The sequence below is a fragment of the Gavia stellata genome, chromosome 2 (genome assembly GCF_030936135.1).
Source record: "Gavia stellata isolate bGavSte3 chromosome 2, bGavSte3.hap2, whole genome shotgun sequence".
Classification (NCBI taxonomy): Eukaryota; Metazoa; Chordata; class Aves; order Gaviiformes; family Gaviidae; genus Gavia; species Gavia stellata.
In genome coordinates this window covers 74,332,906-74,346,157 of record NC_082595.1, presented here as the reverse complement: position 1 = coordinate 74,346,157, position 13,252 = coordinate 74,332,906, and the positions used below count along the sequence as shown (strand labels likewise).

Genomic DNA, 13,252 nt, shown 5'->3' with positions numbered 1-13,252 from the left:
TGATGTGGTGGCCAGAGTCACGAAGCAATATATGGGACAACTGAGACTGAAGGCAGAAAAATATTTATTATTACTAACTATGCTTCTAAAGATAAAAATACTCTGTTCTTTCCCTGAAAGCCATTCCAAACACTGAGAGTTTGAGACACTTTGGTGAGAAGCCAACATCGATACACTGAGTATCATTAACGGCAAAAAAGTTCAAGTCTCCAAGACAAGGGATTCAGATCTTAAAAATAAAATTACCACCTGCTTTACGCAGAAGCCACCAGTATCAGTGCTGTGTCTCACTTTACGCTGAGCACTGTCTTAGAGGATCTGACATTACTAGGATCACCCACTATGGGATTCACAATCTCTGGATAAAAGAATCTGAAAATTCAAGCTGCTGTTCCAAAGGCTTATGAGACACCTGAAAAAATCTTGGACCATCCTGTTTGTTCATGTGGCACAAGCTGTCAGTTGTCTGTGTTGTCCTAAATGAGTGCTAGGATGGTGCGGAATTCCAGTCCACTGATATGCAAACTACTGTCAACTGCAGGCCACAACTTAAGGACTGTACAAAGCACCTCAGTCCAGAAGGGAGGCAACTATAGGAGACAACTATATCTATCATTTTGCACAAGAGGTAAAGGTGAAGTAATATCCATTTGCAGACATTGCGTGGGATTTGATAGTCTGTCCTAGAAAAGGTGTTGAACTAAGGAAAGATATGGCTTTCTCTCTTATTGAAGAAAATGACTCTTAAATTTCTTCGGGGGCCAAATGATGTTGACAATTAAGGGGCTGTATAAATCTGGCAGGTTGACAGAGGCTGTTTCATGAGGGGGAAATTTTGGTAGATAAATATTGTTTCAATAGAGTAAGACAGAGCCAATGAGTAGATGTCTCACGTACCATGTTACCTGATACTTTAGTGTTGCTCACAAGTTTTTGGCCAAGTCGAGGTGTGAAAATGAAATAAAATCTTTGCCCTTAAAGTACATTTCATTAAGGAACGTAGTACTTTGGGAAATCTGGAAGCTTGTAACCAGAAGGCAGTATTGTGGGCTGGCATCGAGTCAAAATCTCTCTAAGAATTCAGGAAAAAAGGAAAACATTGAAGAGTGACATGGCTATATATTGGTACAAGTCCTAATTATTGATATGAAACTGTAACTTGCCAAAAGATTATCGCTATTTTAAAAAAGGCAATTATATAGTTTATTTGTTGAAAAGGATATAGCCTACCTTTTATGTGGTATTGGCACTAAAGAGAAAAGATTAGTCAGAGTAGACATTTAACTTGGGATCATGTATTTTCTGCCCAGTCTTCTGCACATAGATCCACAAGATGACTGTTTTAACAAACCAAACAAGAAGGGTCTAATAAGCACTGCATTAATAACAGTCACACAAACTCTCCATCCCCTGTGGTGAAAAGCATCAGTAAGAAGCGTCTTTGTTTCAGAAGACTCTCTCAGCAGGATGCAAAGTGAGGAAGATAATCATCATATGCCAAAACCCATAGAAGTGTAAGCTCCCATTGGCTCAGAGTGCAGATGCCCTTGAAAAGATAAGTTTGAGTCCTCCAAATCCGTGGAAGAGGAAGAACTTTCTGTTGGAATATCACACAAGAGATGATGGAAAAGTGTAAAATATAACAGTATAAACCAAATAAGGACAGAGATCCCCTGCAAATATCCAGGATGGTGTGAAGGAAGTGGAGAAGGAAACAGACAGGTATGGCCTGTATGGCACTCCTGCACAGAAGCCACCAAGGATGGTGTTGTAGAAGGGCCCTGAGGCTTGCTAGCAGTCTTCCACAGAAGACTGTGCTAAGAGGGGAAAGAAAATGACCAAACACTGACTGCTGCCAAACATTTTGAGAGAGTCATGTTTTGAGTAGGGATGGCCTCATTTCCTCCCGCTCACAGCCCAGATGTACTCCCTCCAGAAAAAACAGAGCAATGCACCATCAAGAGGTAAGAACTTCGGTTGGAAAGCCAGAAATTCCATGCTTGTGATGAGTTTTAGAACAAAGCTTCTTTTATGACCATGATGAAAAGTCCCTAGAAGATTACCTGTGTAAGAAATCATCTATGCAGCTCATGAGAGTAGGAAGAGGCTAACAATAGGTAAACTCACACAAGACTAAATGAAAGAATAGCTCAAAGCACAACTTCTGTAAACACCATCCTTCCACTATTGCTGTAGGTAACACCCACGTGCAAGCACCAAGTACATACAAAAAATAACACCACATGGAGGCCACTGTATTTCATAATGCTAGGTCAGGACTATATATTCTCAGTTTAGCACAGACTAATCATTCATGATTTTATTCTAAGGTGCAAGTTTAATAAAAAGAGAAAAATTCACACTAGTGAAACTTCGCCACAATATTACCAAAAGCCATCAATTTAATACAGTTCAAGAGAGACCAGATGATTACATATGTGTAAGCTAAAGAATATCCTAATGTTTTCAAAATCAAGATATAACTTTTTTTCATTCAACTATTTCTTAGAATGCGAAATTGGCTTAACATTTACAGAGCGCACTAACACCAAAACGAGGCCAACTGACATCTTCTATGCAAGATTTTCATACCTTCCCCTGCAGCAGCATTACTGGCTGCTGACAGACCAAGTTGAATATACCTTGGGCACAATCCAGCATAGTGTGTTTCTAGAAGACAGTCTAGGAGAAGAGAAGAATTCAACAATCCCACACTGTGCCAATTCTCCTTTTCCAACTTTTCAGAGCAGGGCAAATGGTATGCTAGGAGAATCCATTAGCCTTACTTTCAAGCGAGGAAGCAACAGCACACTAAGCTTGATGAAGGTAACAGAGCAGATCAGAATCATGCCAAAGAGTAGAATTACTGGGTGTCATGAGATGTCACAGTTCTTGAATTCAATGGAAAGGCTATACAAAAAACAAGGCAAAAAGCTGCCTGGAAAGTGTCAGCCGTTGTCATCTTCACAAGAGACAGAAGTGAAAATGACAAACCAACATGTATTTCAGAAGTGCTTGCTGAGGGGCTGCAACTGCCATCATTGCCAGGCTTTTGAAGTCAGTAAGAGAAAGATTGTCTAAAATTAGAAGAAATGCTACAGCTATGCTAATTCTGTGTCGTAATGTTACAGAATAACTTGCCGCCTGAGCCATGTTGTTCATACACACAACCCACACCAGTGCCTGTTGGAGAATGGAACTCCAACAGGCTATTTTCAAAGCAGCATTTTGCTATATATTATGTCTTTATTGCAACACATTTTGATTTTAGAGACTGCCCTACCGATCAAGCCTTTACAAGAGATTGCTTAAAAAGCCCCCACACTTTCTTTTTTTCACTTCCAGATGAAAATTCTGCATAGTTTTCGGAGAAAAAAAAAACTAGTAAAAATAACTCTGAAACTATTGCTTTGTTATATCTTTTAATATAATTTTGTTACACAAAAATCAGTTTTAACTAAATGAAGATATTAAGATAATTATTCATAGTAACAATCAGATTAATAAAGTCTCCAAAAATATATATATATATATATATGTTCTGCCTGGGAAAAAACATCTAGATGTGCTGAAAAAAAATCTAAGGGGGCAGTTATACTGGTGAAGAAGTTAGGTCAAATGAATCCAGAGCTTCTGGTCTCAATCAAGAAAATACCACGTATCTGAAAGTGAGACAAACAGTCACAAAGAAGCACCAGGAACTGAACTTTCTTGGCTCATGTGACCAAGGAGTACTTGACAAGTTTTTGGCCTCCTGTAAGGCAAATCTGGTTTCTGAAGAGACTTGGATGTCAAAGGCATCTAATGGAATTAAGAAAAAGAAAAATCCAGACTCCATTGAAAGCCTCATTAAAAAAACAAAAAAAATAATTATGAAATGTACCGCAGGATCAACCTTGTGCTGGCAAACAGCCTGCAACTTCTGTTGCCAAGGTCTCACATTTTATAAGTTCTGTCACAGGAAATAAATATTTCCCTATTCTCTAATTCATTTTCTTTATAAAAAAATTATGCTATCGTGCAGCTGACAATCTCAATATGTAAACATTACCATGTCAACAAAAAAAGAACTCACACTTGCAGCACTTGCATTCAATACAGTGCATCTGAACCATTGTAAATGTAAACACATACAATAAATTTAAACAAATACATTCCCTTTGAGGAATATGAGGAAAGGAACCGATCTCAAATTTGTATGTGCTGAGTCACACACTTCAATGAGGAGGCAATCTGGTATAATATCAGCACTTGCAAACTGATTATTTAGGATGATAAATTGCCTTCTGAAAAGTTGGTACTAAAGACGGCTAATAACATTCCAAGTGCTCTCTAAAAATATTAGAAGAGCTAAACCAAACACATTTCTAAAATGCTTATTAAATGTCAATTCAAAATGTAATCTTGCTTAGACTTGGAGTGAATAACAGACCTCTAGATATGCTATGTCTAGTGATTTGTGAGGAAAGAAAACAAAGAAACAGACAGAGTTGAAAGAATTAAAAGAATTATTACAGAAGAAAACTTCTGGGAGAACAACTTTGCTGGACAAGATCTGCTTCTATATGTAAAAAAAAAAAAAAAATCACTTCAAAGCTAAGACTGACATACTTTGCCTTTTAAGAGATTGCACCTGTATCTTCAATATGCAGCATCGGTTTCAATATAGCTGCTTTAAAAACGGTTCCTAGTCAGCCTGACAGCATGTGACTGCATCGGGAAGTTATTTCAGAGGAACTTTGCCATGCCTGTGTGGCTGCAATAGTTACCAGGGCTTGCTTTGTTCATATTCTGTTTGAAATGGCTTTTTCTTCTAGGAATGGAAATACATAAACAGTCACCTAACATTTTAACAACATCCAAAGTCTTCAGCATAGCAATACTTGGCAATTTTTCCTCCCGTCTCTGAATGCTGAGTTTACACAAGAACCTTAAACTCCTGGATGTTCTCTATATGATGTAGAAAGTTGATTTTGGATTCTTAGAGGAAATTTCCATTGAACTTTCCCATATTTATTCTTTTTGGATGAATAAAGCAACTGAACGAACTGTTATATTTTAGAAATCCATTTATAGAAATAGATTGTTTCTTGGTAAGTAAGCAAAAGTTGTCATATGTAGGTACATGCTTTGTGTAATTGAAGAATTTTTTACTTTAGGAATGTAATTTTAAATGATGGATAGAAACTCTGCACCAAAAAGTGACCTAATAGAGATTCTGAGGCAATGCTCTTAATGATAGCGTGATCACTGTAATAAAACTACAACTCCATTACATTCTCAGCATAAGCCTTTAAAGTTTTTATCTGTACAGGTCCAAATTCCTTCTCTGACCTCCCCCCTGGAGGAGCCTCTTTCTTCCCTCATCCTCCTCAATGGTTGTGAGGAAGACTAGAGAGACTGGTCTTCTAAATTATGTTTCTGTAACTATGTGACGTAGGTAGGTGCATGTTACAGATATGTAACTGTTTATTTATAGAATAACGCTCTTATTCATTAAGCTGGTGGATTTTAAGCTGAATATTCACAGTGAGTAATGCAATGTTGAGTTTTAATTTTACAAACAAATGTCAGTTATCCAGATGAGCTTCAAACTAGTGAGTCAAGTTACTTTGCATCTGGTTCTCTTGAGAAATGTTGCTTAATCAGACAGCCAGCTGGTCAGCCATAAATGTTTATTCTATAGTTGCAAAATACTGCCTCAGGATGAAAAACATCTTGCCTGAGCCACAGTGTCCTTCTATAACTGTAAGCACATCATGTGAGTCCATATAGTCTTCTAAAAACATCTAAGGGAGTCACAGAAGATTATCTCATTTAATGATCCCATAAAAGACCTATTTTTTAACTCTAAATTAATTTTCATTATTCCTTGCCTGAAGACATAACTTGTGAGCCAGGGGCTTCAAACTCACTTCACAACATAAAGAAATCTAACTAAATATAAAAAAACCTCACAGATTTAAATTGCATACTAAGACATTGCCTTGCAACTTCCAGTGTGATAAATATGATCTGCAGCAATTGGGTAATTTTTAACTTATTTGCCTGTATAAACAAGTCTGTTTCTAATAGGATCTTTGTTTACTATGAAATAGCAAACATTTTCTGAGCTGTAGGAAGAGACAATAATAAAAATACTCTGAAATAAAAAACTTTCTGAAAGAAAACCATCCATTTATCACTAAAGACAGCATTTAGATATGAGTCAGCATAAAACAGATACATACAGCTCTTGCAGATAAGACTTTTTTTTAAGGTATGGTAAGATCATCCCTTTTTCCTGAACTGTAACAAATCAACTGAAAAAAATCAACTAATAAAAAACATGAGAATGTATAGATTGAACTAAATTTTATATCTTTTACTCCTTTTCTCCTTCTGAATGTTAAATTAAATGTTTATTTTTTCTTCCCAGTGAGTTCAACTCACAGAAGGTGCCATTTACAAGGGATGCCAGCACATAATGCTTAATACCAAATGAGTCACACTCTAGAATATAGTTTCAAACCAAATGGAATTGATTGCTTTGCACTTGATTTTGGAATATTTTAGAAAAGTTTTTTCTTAGAAAAAAACACATCTCTGTAACAGAGCGCAGTGGAAGATCACAAAGTATAGGTATTTCTTAAGCAGCAAAGAGTCTGTCAAAGGGGAAACTCTTCACAGTCCTTTCCTCCGAGACCTCTAATGAACACTGGCATCAGCTGAGTGGTGTGGGAAGATGAGTGCAGGTAGTGAGATAAAGTGAACATAACATTTGGGAATTTTACACGGAAGAGTAAACAGACTTGGCAGATGATATTTTCTTCTTAAGAAAAAAAAATATTTAAGAGAGCCTTATTAGGCAGAAGAAGATTGTATATGTTTTTCAGCCATATTTACTTAAATGAGTTATTAAAACACTTATTTGAAAGTAGTGAGGCAATCCAGCAGAACTAGAAATAAAACAGACTTTTATAAATCTCTCATATACTTCCCCAGACAGTCAGTCACATATATAAAGCACACATGTAGTTGGGGAAGCAGGAGACAGCTGAATATAGCTGAGGCTGACTTCAGTAGCTCAAGAATACAACTGAATACCAAAAGGCACATCAGTTAAAACATGATTTAATATTGTTTAAAACATCATTCATTCATTAGCAGCTCAACTGCAGTGAAAACACAGTGTGAAATACCAAATTATGGAATGCCCTATAAAGCTATATATTTAAATTAGATGATAAGGGAAAGAAATTATCTAAGTAATATAATCTGCCTTGAAATTGCTCATTTTCAATAAGGAAATGAACACTTTCTTGGAAGGAAAAAAAATCAGACTTAGTTCCAATATTGGTAAATAAAATCATACTATTAAAAAACATAGAAATATGAGGATGCTCAATGAGCACTTGGATCATCACTGTCACTGTTCAGAATAGCTAAATGTATCATCAGAATGGAAGTTTACTATCCATGTGCCAGAATAACAAGTTTTTTAAAGTAGAACAGAGGAAAATCCATGGGGAACATAGAAAGTTAGTACAATGTTATTTATACACACTAGTAGTTTTATACTGCAGTCATTTGCTGAGTTGAGAAAGTTCAGCTTGCTATTCCAAAGCCTGCACAATGTATGTATTATTGCTATTATGCCTTGCTTTTTAAAGCTTTTTATATCATATAAGAAACTAAAAGGGGGAAAAAAAAAAAGGAAGCTTGTGATGACATATATTAATGATTCAAACAAATCCATAAAGTTTTAAAGTCTACTCAATTCTCATTACAGGAGAGGCTAAAGAGTGGCTTAGTTGCATAGTGGAGAACTCAGAAGTTCTTGCTTCCCAGTGCATCTGTGCTAACTGCATGTCTATAGTATAATTTTTTTCAAGTTAACTATACAGATCCATAAATTTATTAGTGACACAGCAGTGTAAACTAGGATTTTAGTCTTACTATCTAGAGGAGAAAGATTTAGGGCATCTTTCTAAGTCCTCTACAGGTAAAAAAAAAAAAAAAAAAAGGCAAAAACTTGAAATGTTTCCTCTCCCTGTCTCTAACTCCCAAATCAGTTTTCTCCTCATGTTTTGAGTGTGCTTAGGATCAGACTGAAGAATGGAGTTCAGGAGTCTGAAAATCCCTAAAGAGGGCTGGTGGGTTATTTCAATTGCTGTTGCAAGCTGTGTCTTACCAGTTGCAGTCTGACACTTAGCTGAACTGTTGTCTAACTTAACAGTGTTTTTTTTCTCCACAGATGCTCCACAGGTCTGGGGAAAAAGTGAAAAGTACATGCATGGGCAGAGGTGCTCCTTGTGCAATATCCTATACAGCAATGGATATGAAAACAAGGGACAATGAGACCAGCTTAGGCAAAGACTTAATTTCCAGACACATTTAGCACCTCCTGGAAGGCCAGAAAAATCACCATAGTGGTAAATACTGAGGGGAAAAAAGGAGATGACTTCTCTTGCTAGGGGAGGCACCTAAAAGCCACAGATAGTTAAACAGGTTTAAGTAAGCATTTTTGAGGTCTTTTTGAACTTTTTAATGTGTATAGAAGTGGGAATACTTGTTTTCTGCAGTTGGCCAGATGGTCCTGACTCATCCTGTCAGTCACAAGGCCAAAATGATTTCTACGTTAACAAAACCTTGAGGCCATAAGTCTTCTCCTTCAAACACCTCTTGCTGAACAATTTGTGAGCAGTCACTTGTTCCCTTTAATCTTGCAAGCTTCTTATTTTTGAACAATGCCTCGACTGTAAAAAAACTATTTCTCTTAACAGAGCTATGAACATACAGCTCATTTATCTCTTCCTTTGCCAGAAAATTGTACAGACAAAATGTTGTTCCAGATTGCACTTGAAGGCAGTGATATACACAAGGTTCTCAAACAGCAACCACCATAAATCTCAAACTCTGTGGGCTGATCACAGAATCACTAAGGTTGGAAAAGATCTGTAAGATCATCAAGTCCAACCATCAATCAAAAAAAAACACCACCATGCTCATTCAGCCATGTCCCACAATGCCTCGTCCACACATTCCTTGAATACCTCCAGGGAGGGTGACTCCACCACTTCCCTGGGCAGTTTATTCCAGTGTGTCACCACTCTCTCAGTAAAGAACTTTTTCCTAATATCCAGTCTGAATCTCCCCTGGCGCAACTTGAGGCCTTTTCCTCTTGTCCTGTTCAAGGGGCAGAATGAAACAGGAGCATCTATCCTTCTTTCATACCAGTTCCTCATCACTCTATAAATACAGATACTGTATACAGAATAAAAGCACTCCAGTAATCAACCTATGAAACAACAAATTATTAAGCAGTGAGACAGGTGCTTTGATGAATAATGATTATTTTAAAGATGTGTGTAGGTACATATATAATGCATCCTTAGTTTGTATGTATATTATTTTTACATATGTATGTTTAAAATACCTGTAATATAAATATTTATATAGGTAAAAGTCTATGCTGTTCAGGTTACTAAGAGAAATCTAAGACTAAGGATCCATTCTTCTCTGGTCTTGTAACATGCAGCTAGGATTCCAAAAAAGTCAGTTAATGAGATTAAAAATGTACCCATGTTTTAATACAATTAAAACAACCATTTGCCCTCTTAATGCAATAAAAAATATTGTTTAATGAAGACCAAAAGTGTAGTTTGAATTATGTCAATTATCGCAGTTTTGGCTTACATTCAGCTATGTTAGAAAACCCCTGCAGAAATCTGCCAAAAAGAAAATAAGATACAATTACTTTTATTTGAAGTATAAACTTACATACCTTGGCCTCCGAAATGCTAAACCGTATTGTTGGCAAGCCAGTCCCACAGTGGGAGTATAAACAATAGGCATGAACCTTTCAATGTCAGAAGTCAGCACTTTATAGAAAAGCTTTTCATTTCGATCCTGAAGACTCATTAGTAGAATGTATCTGTGGAGAATTACATATCATTAGAGAGACATCAAATGAACATATAAAGTAAATTTAAAAATACAAAGATGTTTAGATAATTAATTAAAGCTATGTTTGTTCTGTAACAGCCTCTTTCTTGTTGAAAGTATTTAAATTCCTCCTTGTCTTAGCACAAATGGTTCAGACACAAAGGATAACAAACTGGTTGAGACAGAGAGAAGCTGAAACCTTCAAAAGAGCTGACAGACTCTACATACTCAGGAAGCTAATCCCTCTCAGGTATAAAACACTGCACTGAAATTGAGTATTTGGCCTGTCAGAACCTAATCCGTACATATCAGATCTTCCACTTGAAATGAGACCATCATGAAATAAAACTTAAACAAGCTTACTCTCTTGCCCAAAAAAATGAAACTAAAAATGTTAGGTTTTTCTGCTCTTGCCTCAATAGAAATTTCTCTTAAATCTAGACTAATACTTAAAATAAATACTTCACTTGAATACTGTAGGACAAAGCTTTCAAAAACAAAGCATACACATATGGCCTTTCATTCCTGAAGTCTATGTTTGTAATGAAATCTGCAATGTTTTATCTCCTCATGGAAATCAATTTTTGATCGCATTTGAAGAAGTTTTATATTTATTTTAAAAGAAAAACAATGAAAAAAAGTATCAAATAAATGAGAGCAAAAAAAGTTCATGCTTAGCTTGATCTACTTTTGACTACTGTCACTCTAATATTGAATAGATCCACTACTGCTCCAAGATCCCATCCAGGAAGCCAAATTTCAGTGCTGAGTATGACAGATGATATGAATCTATGAGTGACTTCAGGTTATACTAGTTCACACAGGTATGACTCGGGTCACTTTGCGAACGCTTAATATTTAGGAATTCAATTAACCTAAACCTCACCTCTCTATTCACTAGTTTTAGTAAGGTTAAGTATTACTTTAAAAATTAAGTAGTCTTCTATAACAACAGGCTTACATAAAAACTTCAACTTAATTTATGTTTACAATTTATATAGACTGTTTTTTTTTTTTAATTTACAATGGATTACTAATTACTTATACCCAAAAAGTTTAATATGCCTATCATTTTATTACACAAGTGTTGCAGAAACCTATACAACACATTCATTCCAAAAGCCCGGACATTTGTGTGCTTAAATATTCACATGAACTTTCCTTCCGCATACTGATGCATCACATGCACCAATAAAATCTAATTCATACTTTAGAAAGACACAAATGTGGTCAGGTAACTATCTAACACAGAACAGTTTAGTGAATCTGCATCTGTTTCGTTCAAGCTTAGCTTTTATATCCCTGTATATCAGGAAAGCATTTCTTTTGCAACCCGCTATATAAACCTTTAAGAAGCACTATAAGCAAGGCAAGTACAGCCAGTTTGGCAGCTGGTGACTGTAATGAGGTGACAGAAATAAGGCAAAACAGTGTCCCTCCCCTTGTGTCACTAAGGGTACTTTAGACCCTAAACAGATAAAGATATAGAAACCAAAGAGTTGAAGATGTACTCTAAATACCATAACCACACAGCATCCTGAACCACCTTCCATCATACATATCAGTTTTAAATGTTCTCCAAGGTTAAATTATATCCTGCACTTGTAGTTCTCAGCTACAAATATACATACAGACTAATTTTCTTTCATATTATTACATTCCCATACTAACTTTTCATTTTCCCAGTATATAGCATATACTATAGCATATCTTTCAACGTCTTTGAGTTCTTGGAGCATTTTCTTTATTAAAATCTTTCTCCTGAGGATGATTATCCTAACATTTACCTTGAAATACAAGCTCATTCACATATAGCTGTGAATACATTTGAAGACATTAATTTTGTTTCCAGAGGATCTTGAAAGTGATGTTAGAGAATATCACACGTACTCTGGCCTGCTCTATACCGGAGACTTCATGCAAGCATTCATGCAAGCTACGTCACTATGTTTCGAAGCAGTTGCCAATACATTTTTTTTCTTCTTATCACTTTCATTTAAAATGAGATGTGGCAACTTAAGACTTTAACATACCTTTTCATCATCCTTTCTTATTACTCAGATCAAGCCTGGATTTTAAATGGGGTAAAGAAATGTTTTACAAAAGAAATTAAAAGTTTAGCAAAACGCTTCCTCAAGGGCTTCAAATCAAAAAACTATTTGCTAAAACTCTCCATTTTTTTTTTTACTGTCTTATAGCATTAAATTGGGGTTTTATTTTCTTATTTGCATTTATCATGCCACTTTTATATTTAGGATATACTAAAGAAATTTCAAAGATAACAACTGCATACCACTTCCAGTCATATTTTCAAATATTACATACTTGGGAATATCCAAATCAGCATAAGAAATATTATTATAAAGCGAAAAATATTTCTGGAGAAGTGCAGATTTGATCAGAAGGCTACTTTTCAGTGGCAGGTATAAAATATCTCTTCCTTCTCAGCATAGTAACTTGCTTAGGGGTATCAACTTCAAAAATTTTTTCTTAAGGGGAAAACCAAAAATGCTTCATCCTCAATGTGGTGTTGGTTATAATGCATTAGACAACAAGTATGCATCTTTTAGCAACATCGAAGTAATCTACACAACTAAAAGCATGAAGTGGTTTTCAGCATTGTGTTTTAAAAAAAGATATGATTAAAAAGCAGTATTTAATGGAATCTTTTACTGAAGCCCACATTTAATTGAAAACATATTGAAAACAAGCAATAATACACCAAGAACAATCATTTGTGCTATAAAAAGGGAGAAAAATATTATCTGTCCTCAGAGAAGGAGTCTTGAATGAAGATTTCAGGGAAGACATTCAGAGGATGAAAACCAAAGCCTGGCAAGTAAGACAGAGGGGATTGCCAAGCATTCAAATTTCAGTATGTCACTTTTCCCCCTTGCCTTTACTTCACGTAAGAACTTTTCATGCTAGTCTGCTGTTACGAAGGGAATGAAATACAGTAGCAACAAAAGGATATAAACCAAATATCATCCAAAACCCAAAAGAAAACTGATATAACTACCAGAAAATTACTGATGATTTCTTAGGGTAATTGGCCCTACTATCACTGGCATGCATTTTACAAGGCAAAATGGAATGGTAAAAAAGACAAACCACCAAACCCAAAGTTTGTTTGCTCTTATCTTGCAAAACGTGAGAGGGAATAAAGGGAAGTGGGAGGAAACACTATTATTTTTAGCCTGTGTAAGATACTTAGCTCCATTACTTTGCATCATCAGTATCTATATAGAAATAAAGACAGAGAACTTTAAGAAAAAAAAAAAACACAGCATTCTCAGGAAAAGTGATTTGATGGTACCTCTCCTAA

At 35.7% G+C, this 13,252-nt stretch overlaps 1 protein-coding gene across 1 annotated transcript in view; it reads right to left on the bottom strand.

Moving 5' to 3' along the window:
- Window positions 1-13,252, bottom strand: part of ME1 (malic enzyme 1) — a 189,318-nt gene that overhangs the window by 124,167 nt on the left and 51,899 nt on the right. Inside the window, exon 3 of the mRNA XM_059831294.1 lies at window positions 9,767-9,916. Coding sequence (XP_059687277.1) covers window positions 9,767-9,916 — 150 coding nt within the window. The remainder of the gene's footprint in view (window positions 1-9,766; window positions 9,917-13,252) is intronic.